We start from the raw sequence: 17655 nt of genomic DNA, 5'->3' as shown, positions 1-17655 counted from the left end.
AAAAGTACCCCATTGGACAGGCATATATAAGCAATACCTGAATACATCTTAGTTTCATTCTATGGGGAGACGTATGTGGGGTTAGACGTGTGTGATTTCTGCACTAAGTGGGATTTTCTCACAAAGTGGACGAAAATGCACAGTTAGACAACACAGTTGGACAAACATTGGACTACATTTGACTTGATTTAACTCCCAGCAATAAGCAACATCTGCCACAGCCTATTTCTGCACTACTTGTCTATTTATATGGAATACTGCTAAGAGGTAATTCTTAAAATATCCTTGCTTTTACCCCTTTTTTCACAATGTTTCACAAATTGCTTTTCTTAGTCTCATTTCATGGCATGATCTTTAGGACTGTGTCATCTTTCACCCCTCCACCAACACACAAATTTGTTCATATTGCACCTGCATTACTCCACTCACCTCTATTTAACACCCATGAACTGTTGTCCTATTTATTATCTCTAACAAGTACAGCCTCCACCTGTCGCCAGAAAATAAAAGGCCACACATCTTACAATCCCCTTGCCTATCTTTCGCTCACTCTGCTTCTATTAGCTGGTGATATATCACCTAACCCAGGTCCCCCACACTCCTCACACACACATACATCAGAACACTACCGTTCTATAGCAAACCTCAAACACATCACCTGTCTCCCCTCTCTTCCCAAGTCCTTTAAATGTGCCCTTTGGAATGCACGATCTGTTTGTAACAAACTTACCTCCGTTCATGATCTCTTCCTCTCAAAAAACCTCAACCTTCTGGCAATAACAGAAACATGGCTCATGCAATCAGACACTGCCTCACCTGCAGCACTTTCACATGGTGGCCTCCATCTCACCCACACCTCCAGACCTGAAGGCAGACAAGGAGGTGGGGTTGGACTACTTCTCTCCCCACAGTGCACATACACAGTTCTACCAAATGTCCCATCACTCACGTTCACATCTTTTGAAGTACATGCTATTCGCATTTTTAATCCATTCTCCCTACGTGTTGCGGTGATCTATCGTCCCCCTGGAGCACACCAACAATTTATTGAGGATTTCTCTGCATGGCTCCCTCACTTCTTATCTTCAGACATCCCCACCATCATCATGGGTGACTTCAACATCCCCATTGATAACCCACCTTCCAAAGCTGCTTCCAAACTACTCTCTCTAACATCCTCACTTGACCTCTCCCAGTGGATTGAATCATCTACTCATAAGGATGGCCACTGCCTTGATCTTGTTTTCTCTAGACTATGCTCAGTTTCTAACTTTATTAATACACCCTTCCCCCTCTCGGATCATCACCTTATCAGCTACACTCTCACCCCCACTGCTCTAACCTCTCTACTGTCTAACTCAACCAAGCCTCCTCATACTCGTAGAAATCTGAATTCTATTAATCTTCAACAATTTTCCACCTCTCTCCAACACCTTCTCTCCCCTATCTCTACATTCTCATCCCCTGAGATGGCAGTACCTCATTTTCACCTAACCTTAGCAACGGCCCTTGATCAAGTGGCTCCAGCGACACTTCATACTACACGTCGACTTCGATGTCAACCGTGGCACACCAAAGCAACACGAAATCTTCAAAAACTGTCCCGTAAAGCAGAACGTCACTGGCGTAAATCTCGAAGCTCTAATGACTTCTTCACATATACTTCTGTCTACCACTCCTATCGAAATGCTCTGGACACTGCAAAACAAACATACTTTCAATCTCTTATCTATGCTCAGGCTTCTAACCCCAAACGCCTTTTCAATACATTTAATCATCTTCTCAATCCTCCCACCCCGAACCCTCCATCTACTATCAGTGCTCAGGATCTTGCTACCTACTTCAAGGACAAGATTGATAAGATCAGACTAGAAATGGTATCCTCTTCCTCAACAAGCCATCAGCTCATTTCCTTCCCACTACCCTCTGACACCCTCTCTTCATTTGACCCCACAAATGAAGAGGAAATTTCTACGCTCTTCTTATCTTCCTACTCTACCTCCTGTCCTCTTGATCCTATTCCCTCGCAAATTGGTAGATCCCTGTCTTCTGTGCTCATTTCACCTCTAACTCAAATCTGTAATCTCTCACTCTCTACTGGCATCTTTTCATCACTATACAAGCATGCAGTGATTACTCCTATTCTAAAAAAACAAAACTCCGACCCAAACTCTCTCTCAAATTACCGTCCCATCTCTCAGCTCCCTTGCCCCTCCAAGCTTCTAGAGAGACTTGCCTACACTCGCCTCACACGCTTTCTTTCCGCAAACAACCTGTTGGATCCTCTTCAGTCAGGCTTTCGTTCTCAACACTCCACAGAGACTGCGCTGACCAAGGTTGTTAATGATCTGATCACTGCTAGGACTGAACGCCATTACTCTCTCCTAATTCTCCTTGATCTCTCGGCTGCATTTGACACAGTTGACCACTCTCTTCTCATACAAACGCTGCAATCCCTAGGTCTTCAAGACACAGTTCTATCCTGGTTCTCATCTTACCTCTCTAATCGCTCTTTCACTGTTAATTTCTCTGGAGCCACATCTGCTCCGCTTCCCCTATCAGTTGGAGTACCACAAGGCTCGGTGCTAGGTCCTCTGCTGTTCTCTATCTATACCGCTTCTCTTGGAAATCTAATAAGTTCCTTTGGCTTTCAGTATCATCTCTATGCGGATGATACCCAAATCTATCTATCCTCTCCTGATATCTCGACATCTGTGTTGTCCCTTGTAACTGACTGTCTTTCTGCCATTTCATCTTGGATGTCCTCTCGTCAACTCAAACTTAATCTTTCTAAAACAGAGTTAATAATATTCCCACCCGCCAACAAGAGCATACCTGACATTTCTATCTCTGTTGATAACATGACCATAAATCCCACCCCACAAGCTCGCTGCCTAGGTGTAATCCTTGATTCACGCCTATCCTTTGTTCCCCACATTGACTCTATATCTAAATCATGTTACATACATCTAAAGAACATTTCCAGAATCCGCACATATCTCACACAAGACACTGCTAAAACCTTAATTCATGCACTAATCATCTCCCGCATTGACTATTGCAATTCCCTCCTTACTGGTCTTCCCAAAAACAGACTCAAACCCCTAAAATCTATTTTGCATGCTTCGGCAAGACTGATTTTCCTTGCAAATAGCTATTCCTCTGTTGAATCACTCTGTATGTCTCTACACTGGCTGCCTGTCTTCTACCGAATCCAATATAAAATACTTTTACTAACCTACAAGGCCATCAACAAAGCTGCACCAACATACATCTCCTCTCTTGTCTCAAAATATCTCCCAACTCGGCAACTCCGTTCTGCAAAAGATCTGCGTCTCTCATCCACCCTCATTACATCCTCCCATTCCCGGTTACAGGACTTTTTTCGGGCTGCACCCACTCTATGGAACTCTCTCCCTCGCACAATAAGACTCTCCTCTGTTCTACAAACTTTCAAGCGTTCTCTGAAAACCTACCTATTCAGACAAGCGTATAATATTCCTCAACCACCATCTTAACCTCACTACCTTTAGCCTGTTACACAATTTCACACAAGACAACTACCCCCGGACCAACATTATTGTGTGACAGGATCATTTAGCTTATGAGTCACCCTACCTTTGCAGTCTGGCTGGGCCAAGATGCAAAATGTATACTTAACCTCATGTGTCAATCTCCCATTGTCCCATAGATTGTAAGCTTGCGAGCAGGGCCTTCTCACCTCTTTGTCTGTTTTACCCAGTTTGTTTATTAGTTTATTACGTTTGTCCCCAATTGTAAAGCGCTACGGAATATGTTGGCGCTATATAAATAAATGATGATGATGATGATGATGAATATTTGTTGTCAATCAAATACAAACCTCTACCAGCCCCATCTCACTAATATTTAGTATTCTAGTGATTGCTGAGACCACCCATGTGACCACCACACAATCATGAGATTCTGCCCCCAAAGCTGCTCTATTTTTTAAATACCCCCTGCAGCCATTTTCCTTAACCACAACCCCCCCCCCCCCCACAGCCATTTTACTTAACCCCTGCTGCAGCCATTTTCTTTACCTCCCACCCTGCATCCATCCCCCTTGCAGCTGTTTTCCTTACCTCCACTCTGTAGCTACCCCCCCCCCCGTCACATCAAAACTCCCCCAGTCACATATATCAGCCCCCCTCCTCTGCCCTCCTTCATTCATATCAACCTCTCTCCCTCCCTATAGATTTTCATGGCAGCCCCCCTCCCACCCTATAGATTTGTATGACAGTCCCCCTCTCCCTCCCTATACATATGCATGACAGTCCCCCCTCTCCCTCCCTATAGATATGCAGGGTAGTCACCCCCCCTCCCTATAGATATGCAGGGTAGTTCCCCCCCCTCCCTATAGATATGCAGGATAGTTCCCCCCCTCCCTATAGATATGCAGGGTAGTTCCCCCCCCCCCCCTTCCTATAGATATGCAGGGCAGTTCCCCCTCCCTATAGATATGCAGGGCAGTTTTCCCCCTCCCTATAGATATGCAGGGCAGTTCCCCCCCTCCTTATAGATATGCAGGGCAGTTCCCCCCCTCCCTATAGATATGCAGCCCGAAAAAAAAATTGAAAAAAATAAATAAATACCCGCAGCGCCGTGCCCCCCCCGGGACCCAGTGCCCCAGGCTGCAGCCTGGTCAGCCTAGTGGTTGATCAGGCCCTGTATACGAGGGACAGCGGACAGAAGTGGGACAATAGCTGAGAGGACCCTGCCTGCAAGAGCTTACATTCTAAAGGGAGGGGTGGTGAGAGACAGTAGGACCAACTGGGAGAAAAATTTAGATGGAGACATGGAATAGCAGGTGATAGATAGAATGGTTAGGAGATGGTAGGATAGGTAAGCTTGAAAAGGTGAGTTTTGAGTGTGTGTTTAAAGCACTAAATGTTGGGGGAGAGTCGAGTGAGATGGGATAGGGGGTTCAAACGATTAGGGGCAGAACGGTAGAAGTCTTGGAGGCGAGCATGGGAGAAGGTAATGAGAGGAGAATTGAGGTGGAGTTTAGAGGTGGAATGGAGTGGCCAGGTAGGTATGTACCTCAAGACAAGGTCAGAGATGTAAGGGGGAGAAGTGTTGGTAAGGACTTTGTAAGTGAGAGTGAGGAGCTTGAACTGAATTCTGAAATGGACAGGGAGCCAATGAGGGGATTTACGCAGAGGAGAAGCGGAAGAGGTGTAGCAGGAGAGGAAGATGATCCTAGCCGCAGCATTCAGTATGGATTGAAGGTCAGAAATGTGAGAGCGAGGAAGACCAGTGAGAAGGAAGTTGCAATAATCGAGACGAAAAATGTTGAGTGAATGGACCAGGATTTTGGTTGCTTCCTGAGAGAGGAAGGGGAAGATTTTTGTAGTGTTACAGACGCAGATGTGGCAGGATTTGGTGAGGGACTTGATATGAGGGGTAAAGCTGAGCGCTGAGTCAAGGGTGACTCCAAGGCAGCGGTCTTGTGTGACAGAAAGATAGATTTGTGTTTCATCTGCATAGAGGTAGCATTGGAGGCCAAATGATTGAATGAATTACCAAGAGAGGTGGTACAGAGAGAGAAGAGCAGAGGACCAAGGACAGAGCCTTGTGAGACTCCAATAGAAAGGTGAAGTGAGGGGATTTGTCAGTTTGCAAGTTTGTCATTAACGCCCAGCCTGTCCCAAATGCAACAATCAGAACAGCTGGCCGTGACTGTAGTTACCTTGGTCACTTACCAATGAAGACACCTTTTCTGCCACCACAAAGGATTTACTATAGAGTCCTTGCGCTCAACAAGACCAGTCATTACTATTACACACTTAAATCACATATACATGTAGCATGAGCTTCACTTGGCTTCGGAAGTTTACAATGAATCATGGAGAATATGCTAGATTAAATTAATTTAATCCAAAAAAATGTTTCCAAGGCTTAATTACTAAACAGTTAATAACAAGACATACAAAATAAGTTGCACAAATAAGTTTCAGAAATGAAATAGGAAATAAAGCCAGAGCCACTAACTTACTAATTTAAGACTTGGTGTGAGAGGAGTACACTTTGGGAAGGATGGGACACTTCAAACTTGATACTGTAGGTCTCCTCTTTAGAAATACATTTACCACTACTTTCCCAGCACCATCCCATCTAATTTACTACCAATTTTACAGCACATTCCCATATATAGTACCATACTTTCTCAGCACCATATAATCTTATTTCTTAACACTTTCAAAGTACTTTCCCTATCTCTTTCCTGTTTAGTTTCCATTTAATCATAATTTGCTGACATGAATTCCATTGTTCTGCAGAATTCTTTTAATCGGTTGTTGACAGGACTCCACAAGATCCCATGTTACACTTACATAATTGCAGGAGGGGACAGGTCAGTTTCATTCTCTTTATAAAAAATATATATAAGAGAGGTAGATTGCGCAACAAATCAGCTGCCGCTAAACGCCTTAAAGGAATCACACAATATTCCCAAATCTAAATAAATATATACATAAAGGTATTTCAGCGCTGCTGACTGCAATCACATAAATGTGTTTCACAATAAAACAATACGTATAGAACAAATCTTGTCCACATATAAACATAAAAATTAAATATAAATAAAATACTTATATTTGGGGGTAGATCCGTAGGTCACCTTGTTCAGATCTTTCCTCCGTTATATAGTGATATACCATGAAAAATACAATATCATAACATAGTGTAATATTGTAACAACAATAGACATGTGTGTGGTGGATATAAAATTGATCCACTTCAATCCGAAGATCTCTTCTTATGTGAATCCACTCATCAGATACAAAATATATAAGTGCCTTGAATATTTTAAATGTGTTCCATATAACGAGACATATAGTATCTTCACCCAACTCCTTAAGTGATAACACTTACAAGATGGAAAGAAATGATAAGCCTGGGTTCAAATATCTTTGAAGTCCTCCATGGGGATGATCAGAATTATTTTCAAGGACCTTGATAAAGACCTACATCAAGAAGTTGAAACGCGTTGGGTGAATAGGGCTACTGGACCTGGAATCTGTGAGGACTCCGTTCATTCCATCTGAATAATCAGAAAAGTGGACCCCGGGGATATATAACTACAAGCTGTTTATCCACATTTATCTGGTAGCGACCCTCATAATCCTATGGTGCAGTTTTTAATATTTTTATGTTATTTTATACTATGTCTGTGCAATAAAACATTTTGTAGCTAGATGATATCACAGTAGATCCGTTTTTTTCTCTTTACATCCAATACTGAATACATCTATTTGGGAGGAAAATAATTCTGATCATCCCCATGGAGGACTTGAAAGATATTTGAACCCAGGCTTATCCTTTCTTTCCATCTTGTAAGTGTTATCACTTAAGGAGTTGGGTGAAGATACTATATGTCACGTTATATGGAACACATTTAAAATATTCAAGGCTCTTATATATTTTGTATCTGGTGAGTGGATTCACATAAGAAGAGATCTTCGGATTGAAGTGGATCAATTTTATATCCACCACACACATGTCTATTGTTGTTACAATATTACACTATGTTATGATATTGTATTTTTCATGGTATATCACTATATAACGGAGGAAAGATCTGAACAAGGTGACCTATGGATCTACCCCCAAATATAAGTATTTTATTAATATTTAATTTTTATGTTTATATGTGGACAAGATTTGTTCTATACGTATTGTTTTATTGTGAAACACATTTATGTGATTGCAGTCAGTAGCGCTGAAATACCTTTATGTATATATTCATTCTCTTTATACTGATTCTTTCTTCCTTTAAAAGTGCCAGTTATTTTATCATCACTCTGTGTAATATGTGCTGTGTCCCATCAGATAGAAACAAGTGAGGATGACATAAAGCTGCTGTTTATTCTGGCAGAAATACGGCATTATAAGTAATGTGTTCTATCTGCAGATCTATTGTGTCATCAGGGGAAGCACCTGAGGACAGCCCGCACCTCGGAGCCCAAGAGCTGGATAAAGTAAGTGATTGTAACACCCTCATTCCTAACTATACAATGTATTATTATTATTATTAGATTAGACATTCCTTATCTATAAAGTGCTAAAATATTACATAGCCTACATAGGGGGTACATGATACAAATAAAGAATAATATATATGATAAATAAAACACAATTAATATAATTTTGTTCAGTTATTTAATATACTAGAAGTTATTTACAAAGTGAAAAACTTGGTCTTGTATCCATGTACTTAGATGATGATGATGATGATGATGATTTACTTAGATGATGATGATGATTATGTACTTAAATGATCTGCCCAGTACATGTTAAGGTGACCCCACTTCCCAGTCTCGGAGAAAAGCATTCAAAAACCAGACGTGCCCCAAAGAGTGTTAATAGCGAAAAAAATCTGAAGAGGCCCTCGGGGCAAAATCGTCACATCAAAGTCTAACCTCCTACCAAATACCCCTTTTATTATGTTAAACTTTTTAGTATAAGTTTTGCCTCATTTATGGCTCATATTAATCATAATCAGAGAGAGGGGACACAGGACTTTGTTACATAGACCCCGTTTTCTGTGTGTAGATTCTTACCAGAGCCAGAGCCAGGAAATATTCTCCTCCACTGTAGTACAACTCGAAAGCACATAGCAGTTCCCATTAAAAATATAGGGTGAGACTCGAAGACCCGTTCAAACTGGCGAAAGACTCAAGACTTTCTGCCCAGTGACACAGCAAGGAAACAATTACCATCCCTCCACCCTTCATCTAATATCAGTAATTGTCAACAGAAGGAATCTTTCTGCACTGCCCCACAACATGAGGTCAGCGATGTACCTACGCTGTACTTCATCTTCCCTCCATCCAACTCCTTCACCACGCTCTGCAATCTTCAGCTCCTCTGCAGATGCCGCTCTGTAAATCCATACACCTGGGTGGAAAATCTAGGTGCACATGCTCCAATAGAGGGATACGCTGGGTTCATAACTGAACAGCAGACATTATGCTCTTCGTATTTCCCCCTCTGCCTCTTATCTAGACCATCCTGCACTCCTGGCACCACACTCCATCTATACCAGTTACTTCTTCACCAGTTTAACCTGTGGTCTCAGCTCCGCTCTTATGTTAATATTTAATCAAGTGCTGCATGTCCACCAGTGTTTGTTGTTGGTACCTCCCGCACTGCCTTCATGCCATTATGTGTTCATGTTCTCCAGGTGTGTGAAGGGAAGAAAAAGGTCATCTTCATAGGGATATCCTGCAGTTTATCCGTGAGTATTAACTGGCCACCAACTTATCACATTCACTATTAAATTCTTGAGTCCTCTCTGTCCTCATTAATGGCTATTTCCAGTTCTGATAATAACACCATTTTTTAGCGGAGGGGTAGATGGCTGATTGTGGCTGTAAGTTGCTGCTGCTTCTGTTGGGTACATTGATTCCAACTTCTTCTGCAGGGATTCAATGGAGAACATGCTGATTGCAGGCAGGGTGTATTCACAAACTGATTGGATTGGCTACTGCTACTGTTCAACCAGTTGGACACATGCGGAAATAAGTGATAGATGAACTGTAGACATCAAATATGGCTATTGTGTGCTTCCAATCCCTTGGACAATGGTCTTGAACCAGTACTAGACACACACTCTGAATATCACAAGATACACAGCACCTCGAAAGTCCACATGACTGGGATCCAGCATGTACGAGGTTCAGTGTCGCCCCCCCCCCCCCCCCTCTGATATCTTGTCTGCAGCAGTCATCACTCTGCTGGCTCCTGTTGCTCCAGTACCACTGGAATCATGTAGCCCACTATTGGAGCAACTATTATTATTATTATCTTTGACTTATAAGGCGCCACAAAGGGTCCGCAGCGCCGTACATTACATATACAGAAAACTGAACCAAGACACAACATGATACACGAATATATACAAACACAGGTGACAGGGTAAAGCAAATCAGATTATATCTGACAGATAGTGGAAGGGATGGTAGAAATCAGCAAGAAGAAGGCCGAAGATTAATAAAACAGGGAAAACAGGGCTAGCGAAGCAGCCAAGAGGTACAGAGGGTGAAGGAACAGAAGAAGGAGCACACAAGGAAAGAGGGCCCTGCTCATGAGAGCTAACAACCTAAAGGGAAGGGGAAGACACAAATAGGGTGGTACTAACTGGGGGAGAGAGCCAGGACAAGAAAGTTAGGAAGACTGATAAACTTGAATAAAGAAATGAGTCTTAAGGGCACGCTTGAAGGCTTTGAGAGTAGATGCTAACCTGATGGAAAGTGGAAGATCGTTCCACAGCAGGAGAGCAGCCCGGGCAAAGTACTGAAGACGAGAGTGAGAGGAGGTGATCAGTGAAGTAGTGAGGCGGCAGTCACAGGCAGAGCGGAAGGGGCGGGTAGGAGTGTAGGTAGAGATGAGATTGGAGATGTAGGGAGGGGAAGATTGACTAAGAGCTTTAAAGGTGAGGGTGAGGAGTTTAAATTCTGTAGGGTATGGGGAGCCAATGTAGTGACTGTTGGAGGGAGACAGCAGAGATAGAGCGGCGGGAGAGAAAAATGAGGCGGGCAGCAGCATTGAAGATAGACTTAAGAGGATCAAGGCGAGAATCAGGTAGGCCAGAGAGAAGAAGGTTACAGTAGTCAAGGCGAGAGATAATAAGCGAGTGAACAAGGGTTTTCGTGGCTTCTGTGGTGAGATAGGGACGTATCTTAGATATATTCCGAAGGTGGAAGTAACAGGATTTTGAGAGGGACAGAATGTGAGACTTAAATGAGAGGGAGGAATCAAGAATGGCCCCAAGGCATCGGACTTGGGGGCCAGAAACGAGGGTAGTGTTATTAACAGAAATAGAGAGGGGGGGAGGTGGCAGAGTCCTGGCAGGGGGGAAGACTATAAGCTCGGTCTTGGAAATATTGAGTTTAAGGAAGCGTTGGGACATCCAAAATGAGATGGCCGAGAGACAGGAGGAGACACGAGACAGAAGGGAAGGGGAGAGGTCAGGGGATGAAAGATAGATTTGGGTATCATCAGCATAGAGGTGGTACTGGAGGCCAAAGGAGTGGATGAGGACACCAAGGGAGGAGGTGTAGAGGGAGAAAAGCAGGGGGCCATGAACGGAGCCTTGAGGAACGCCAACAGGTAGGGAAAGAGGAGGTGATGTAGAATCATGAGTAGAGACTGAGAAGGAATGATTGGTGAGGTAAGAGGAAAACCAGGAGAGGACAGTGTAACATAGGCCTAAAGATTTGAGAGTTTGCAAAAGGAGTGCGTGTTCAACGGCATCGAAGGCAGCAGAGAGGTCAAGAAGGATAAGAAGGGAGTAGTGTCTATTGGATTTAGCGAGGAGAAGGTCATTAGTGACCTTAGTGAGGGCAGCTTCAGTGGAGTGGAGGGGGCGAAAACCAGATTGGAGCGGGTCAATTAGTGAGTGAGAGGAAAGAAAGGAAGTGAGACGGTTGTAGACAACCCGTTCAAGGAGTTTGGAGGCAAAAGGAAGAAGCGAAATAGGGCAGTAATTAGAGAGAGAGGCGGGATCAAGGGACGGTTTCTTGAGTATGGGGGAGATAAGAGCATGTTTAAAAGAGGAGGGGAAGATTCCAGAGGAGAGGGAGAGGTTGAGGAGGTGTGCAAGGTGGAAGCAGGCTTCGGGAGAGAGGGAGCGGAGGAGGTGGGAGGGGATTGGGTCCTGTGTGCAAGTGGAGGGGGGAGAGGAAGAGAGAAGGGTATGAACTGTATCTGCAGATACCGGAGTGAAGGATAGAGAAGTAGTGTGAGGTAGCTGGAGGGGAGGGGAGAAAGGAGATAGCAGCAGCAGAGGAGGGTGAGAAGGGGGACAGAATGGGCATGGAGGGGGGAGAGGGTGGGGTAAGAAGGGACTGCTGGGAGATGTCATGACGTATAGACTCAATCTTGTAGGTGAAGTGGGTAGCAAAGTCGACAGCAGAGAGCGTGATGGGGAGTGGGAGAGGGGGAGGGGAGAGGATGGAGTTGAAGGTGGCAAAAAGTCAACGGGGGTTGGAGGATTGGGAAGAAATGAGAGCTTTGAAGAAAGATTGTTTAGAGAGGGAAAGGGCCGAACTATAAGAGGCAAGTATGAACTTGAAGTGGAGGAAGTCGGCATGAGTGCGTGACTTTCTCCAAAGCCGTTCTGCACTGCGGGAGCATTTTTGAAGATAGCGGGTAAGTTTAGTGTGCGGGGACCGACGAAGCTTGACGGTGACAGCCGTCACAGAGTCAAGAGCAGCGGCAAGAGTGCGGTTGTAAAAGGAGACAGCCTTATCGGGGCAAGAAAGAGTGGTGATGGAGGAGAGGAGCGAGCCCAGGGAGGAGGAGAAAGTGGTAGGATCAACTGTGTCAAGATTACACCTGGTGAGAGTAACCTTGGGGGCCGGGGACGATGAGAGGGGTGGAGGGGTGGAGAGATGCTAAAAGAGAGGAGATGGTGGTCCGAGAGAGGAAAAGGTGAATTAATGAGGTCAGAGACAGTACCGAGGTGTGAAAAAACTAGATCTAGGGAGTGGCCACTGCGGTGGGAGGGAGAGGAGGTCCATTGAGAGAGACCAAGGGAGGAGGAGAGGGAGAGAAGTTTGGAGGCAGCAGGGTCTGAGGGATTGTCTATAGGGATATTAAAATCCCCCAAGATCAGGGAGGGAAGGTCAGAGGAAAGAAAGTGAGGGAGCCAGGTGGCAAAGTGATCAAGAAATTGGGAGACAGGACCAGGAGGACGGTAGATAACAGCAACACAAAGGTGGACTGGGTGGAATTGGCGGATAGAGTGTACCTCAAAAGAAGGAAAAAGAGAGGGAGGGTTCAGGGGGAAGAACCCGAAAAGAACAGCAGGAGGAGAGAAGTATGCCGACGCCACCACCTTGCCGTTCCCCAGGTCTGGGTGTGTGGGAGAAGGACAAGCCCCCGAAGAGAGAGCAGCTGGAGAGATAGGGTCCTCAGGGGATAGCCAGATTTCAGTGATAGCAAACAGGTTGAAGGATCATGGATAGAGGTCAATTTGTTACAGACTGATCTGGCATTCCAGAGACCACAGGATAGAGGAAAAGAGGGAAGAGGAGAGATGTGGATGAGATTGTTGGGGTTGCTCGTCTGCAAGGGTGAGTATGATATGGAGCGAGGGGAATGACAGGAAGAGAGGGTTGAAATAGGACGAGACGCAGAAATAAGAGGGGATTTGTCAGCAGACAGGAGATGAGGGGCAGGGGAGCAAGAGGTAGGGGAGGAGTGGAGATGGGGCAGATAAGGGGGTTTATGAATGGGAGAGGCAGAAGGTAGGAGTGACGTGAGGGAGTAGATTACCTGGGGGGAAAGAGAGGGAGGTGATAGGTAGGAGCAGACTGACGCTGAGAGAAAAGTAGTGAAGGGGACAAGAGGGAAAGGGTGTGAGTGGGGAAAGGGAGGAGAGAGGAAAAGATGTAAGAGGGGGCAGCGTGTTAAATCAGGGGCCCAGAGGCACAGAAGAGAAGAGAGGAGTGAACTAGGGAGGGGGATGGGAAGTGAGAGGGGGGAGTGAGGAGGAGGAAGAATATGGAAAGGTTAGACATGGTAAGCAGGGGGATAGAGGGAGAGGACAGAAGTGAGAGAGGAGTAAATCATGATAAAGCTAGAGAAGGTGTGGAATAGACAGTTGAAAGAATTCAGAAATCAAGAATGGTAAGTGCTAACAAGTGTAGTGAGGAAATGGTGAGAGCACAAGAGGTGAGTAAAAAAGAATGCAGCGGTAGAAGGAGAGAAAAGAGGAAGAGGAGATGTAAAGTATGAGTCAGGGAATAAGAAGCAGAAAGGACAGCAGAGATAGCAGATGGGTGGGTTTAGATAAAACAGTTAGATGAGACAGTGACATTAGGCATGATTGGAAGGCAATAGTATAACATAAGGCATAATACAAGGTGCACTGTGCTGCTTATACAAGTCCACAGGACAAGAGGGAGCCAGGTCAAAGTTTAAGCTAAGTGGAGCAACAGTGTGGTTTAAAAGTGGGAATCCAAGCAGCATAAGAGGAATCACCAAGTGATAATACTGCAGCAGCCTGAATAAGTGTGAGAAACAGATCAGCAGGGAGAGTCCAGGCAGTTAGCAGTCCAGGTGGTGGAGGATATCAGAGCTCAGGCTGATTGTGGAATGTTGTCCTCATGTAGCAGTGTTTACAGGTAGAATGTTCCCCTCCTGTTCTCCTCTTGTTCCTCTCTTGTATATCTCTAACTCTACTAATTAATACACTTGTAAGAATTTCACTTAGAAGAATTCTCACTAGCTAACAACCTCATAGGCTTAAACAGCCTAATACTGCTGTCTAAATAGGTTCAAATAGCCATGTGACCACTTTCATGAGTTAACCCCCACTAATCACACACTACAAACAAAGTAATAAAATTCTTAAACAAACAAATAGAGGGTAACCATACCATATAAACTACAATATCTGCACAATTGATCTTTTAGAGATAGCTTGAGCAGTGGTAGAATGAGATATTTACCATATAAACTACAATATCTGCACAACTAATGGGTAATATGCTGCCTGTCTGAGAATAGACCAGGTTGACGGGAGTGGGCTCCTGCCATGGCTGCACACTGTCCCCCTGCCTGCTGACTGTATTTCCCTAGATTGGTTGTATTATTTCCGCTGCTCAGGAGCACTAGGCATTAAAGTCCCTCTTTTTCGGGCCAGTCTCTAGATATTCGCATGTGTGAGACAGGTACCCAGCTCCAAATGCAGAGTTGGTCTGTTAGTACCACTAATTAAAAGTAAAGTGAAATATGTTAATTCTTAGCATGAGGCTTATTGCGCCCCTCCCTCACCTCTGAATATGCAGCGAGCAGAGCTACGTTATATACATAGATATGACAGAAATATTACTTATAATGTGGCAAAAGCAGAGCACTGGGGCTGTATGTATGTTTGCACCTTCAGTCGCAGATATATCTGATTAGTGATTGAGGGCTCCAGAGATCCCAGTTATTCCAGAAATAAAATTACTTATAGGCGCAATTTCCCAGTATTTTAATCCCTGGCAGTTGAGCAATACTTAGATACCAGGAGGGAGAATGGTCCTTCTTGCTCTGGAGCCCCCATTAGTTGTACTGAGCATGGTAAGTATATGTTATAATAAGGTATAATAAGTTATGTTATATCTACCTTTATTTCTGCCCCAGAAATAAACATTTTCCAGGGCTGGGCAACATCACTTATCATGTTAAAAACTTACAGTTTGGAAAAAATATTAATAATAATAATAATTTGCTGCAGAATCAATTTTTTCAGCTTCCGGATGTATCGTTAACAGCAGTAACAGATTATTAGGCTCCCTACGAGAACACTGCCAGTAACCAATGTTTACGGCAAAGCATAAAATGTTCTTTGGTCAGTAAGAACTCTGTGGTAAACAGACCCTTAAGCCAATGTGTGGAAATGCAACTCAATTAGCATCCACCCTTGTGTGGAGTATTTCTGGATGATACCACCTATGTGTATGAGGATATATGTGTGATCCCTCTCAGTTAATCCTATCCATGTCCCCACAGGCTCCGTTCATTGCTGGTCAGCTAGATCACTGCATGAAGAATCTGGATGTATTTCTGCCGGTTCTTGTGGGGTTTAACCCAGTTGCTATGGCCAGGTGGGTGGTGATGAGGGTGAGTAAGCCCTTGCCTCTGACCAGAGATACGGTGCTCACTCATACTGTTACTTCCTAGGAATGATAAAATGGAAGGCTGGCACTCGACATTCCGCCAAGTAGCCGAACGGATGCAGAACCTCCACGATACCCAAAGAGCCTACGTACTGAACCCTGCAGTGGGCGTAAGTGAATAAAACTAATTTTAAAAATCTACAGGCCTTCCCTGTGTGCTAAACTCATCACCTCAATCTTTTTTTATTTTGTCACATTATCACAGTTAACTTGGTTATCTGCCTGTTTCATAGAGACCATCCATCACATCTACAGTAAATCCATTCCCTAAGTCCACTACTTCCTAGGTAGGTCCATTATATGAGTCCACCTCCTTCTCAGTGGGTCAATTCCATGAGTCCACCATATCCTCAGTAAATCCATTCCATAAGTCCACCACTTCCTAGGTAGGTCCATTATATGAGTCCACCACCTCCTCGGTAGGTCCATTATATGAGTCTACCACCTCCTCGGTAGGTCCATTATATGAGTCCACCATATCCTCAGTATATCCATTCCATGAGTCCTCCATCCCCTCATTATGTCCATTCCATTAGTCCACCACCTCCTCAGTAGATACAATCCATGAGTCCGCCACCTCCTCAGTAGGTCAATTCCATGAGTCCACCATATCCTCAGTATATGCATTGCATGAGTCCACCACCTCCTCAGTAGGGCCATTATATGAGTCCACCACCTCCTCTGTAGGTTATTAAATGAATCCACCACCTGCTCAGTAGGCCATTATATGAGTCCACCACCTCCTCAGTAGGTCCATTATATGAGTCCACCATATCCTCTGTAGATCCAATCCATGAGTCCTCCACTCCTCCTACGTAAGACATAGAATCTCAACATATTGTACCGATATCTGCATCATGAATCCCTTAGATTATTACAATGTATCCAGGGCCCTGAATTTCATCATTCTTCATCTCCTAATGAGCCTTAATTTTCTGTATCTCAGCCTGAAGGAGTCTGTGGCTCCTCTCGCATGAAAGGAGGAAGTGCCACAAAAATCCTACTGGAGACGCTGTTCCTGGTGGCCCACAAGGCCGGCTCCAATGTGGAGGTAACGGAGAAGTGAGTAACAACTTTGAACTTCCACTATAAAGTCCTTACACAGATTAATGCCTCATTCTACGTCTGCCGATGTGTGAGCACCAGTAATAAGATCTACAAAGATGGACATGTGTGAAAACTGGTGCAGAAAAGATGCTGTAACCCACACCCAGAGGCATTTGCTAAACGTCACTAGTAAAATAAAAGCTAGAATTTGGTCACAATGGATTACACCACTTTTTCTTGTGCCCCAATTTCTATACATGTCCCCAATTTGTATTAAAGATTTATATGTCTGTTCCTCTAACGGTGCAAAAGTCCCAGTATTGGTTCCATCTCTGGTGATATTGTGGATGTGTTGTACAGTTTTACTTTATCATAAGGACTCAGGATGTAAGTGCTTTACTGTGTGTAATAATGACAATTAAGGGATAATTTCACCAAAATTTAAATTTGGTGGAACGTCAAATTGAAAGGCTGCTGAACTGAAGTCCAGTATTCAAGGTCTCTGGCAAATCAACCACCAGACTCTTGCTACTGACATTTCTGTTTAAAGGCTTATTCATTATTACTATAAAGTAAATAAAACTGAAAAAGGAAAGTTACTCAATCAATTTATAACTCATAAAGAAGCAAAGGGCAGAGTATCATTACCTAGCGAAGAAAAGAAAACGCACCTCCCTGCACTCAGCTGCTGGCCAGGAAAATTCACCTGAGAGATCTCCTGGTGCATCTGGGCAATTTGTGGGATGTATTATCCAACAGGATGGTTTGGGATCCTGCTGGTGTGCATGGGCCTCCCATATGGTGTATCACCTGTCTGGAGGGTTGGAGGACCTCCCTGTGTTTGGGCCTCCCATGTGATGTATCACCTGTCTGGAGGGTTGGAGTACCTCGTCATGTGTCTGGAGGGTTGGAG

The 17655-nt window shown here is 44.2% G+C and overlaps 1 protein-coding gene across 3 annotated transcripts in view; it reads left to right on the top strand.

Moving 5' to 3' along the window:
* GCKR (glucokinase regulator) overlaps positions 1-17655 on the top strand; it is a 56071-nt gene that overhangs the window by 8547 nt on the left and 29869 nt on the right. For all 3 annotated transcript variants that reach the window (XM_075201022.1, XM_075201021.1, XM_075201023.1), the window contains exons 6-11: positions 6300-6373; positions 7934-8000; positions 9206-9259; positions 15529-15623; positions 15700-15805; positions 16642-16757. In XM_075201022.1, coding sequence (XP_075057123.1) covers positions 6300-6373; positions 7934-8000; positions 9206-9259; positions 15529-15623; positions 15700-15805; positions 16642-16757 — 512 coding nt within the window. The remainder of the gene's footprint in view (positions 1-6299; positions 6374-7933; positions 8001-9205; positions 9260-15528; positions 15624-15699; positions 15806-16641; positions 16758-17655) is intronic.

Source organism: Mixophyes fleayi, chromosome 3 (assembly GCF_038048845.1).
Source record: "Mixophyes fleayi isolate aMixFle1 chromosome 3, aMixFle1.hap1, whole genome shotgun sequence".
Classification (NCBI taxonomy): domain Eukaryota; kingdom Metazoa; phylum Chordata; class Amphibia; order Anura; family Limnodynastidae; genus Mixophyes; species Mixophyes fleayi.
This window is presented reverse-complemented; position numbering and strand designations above follow the sequence as displayed.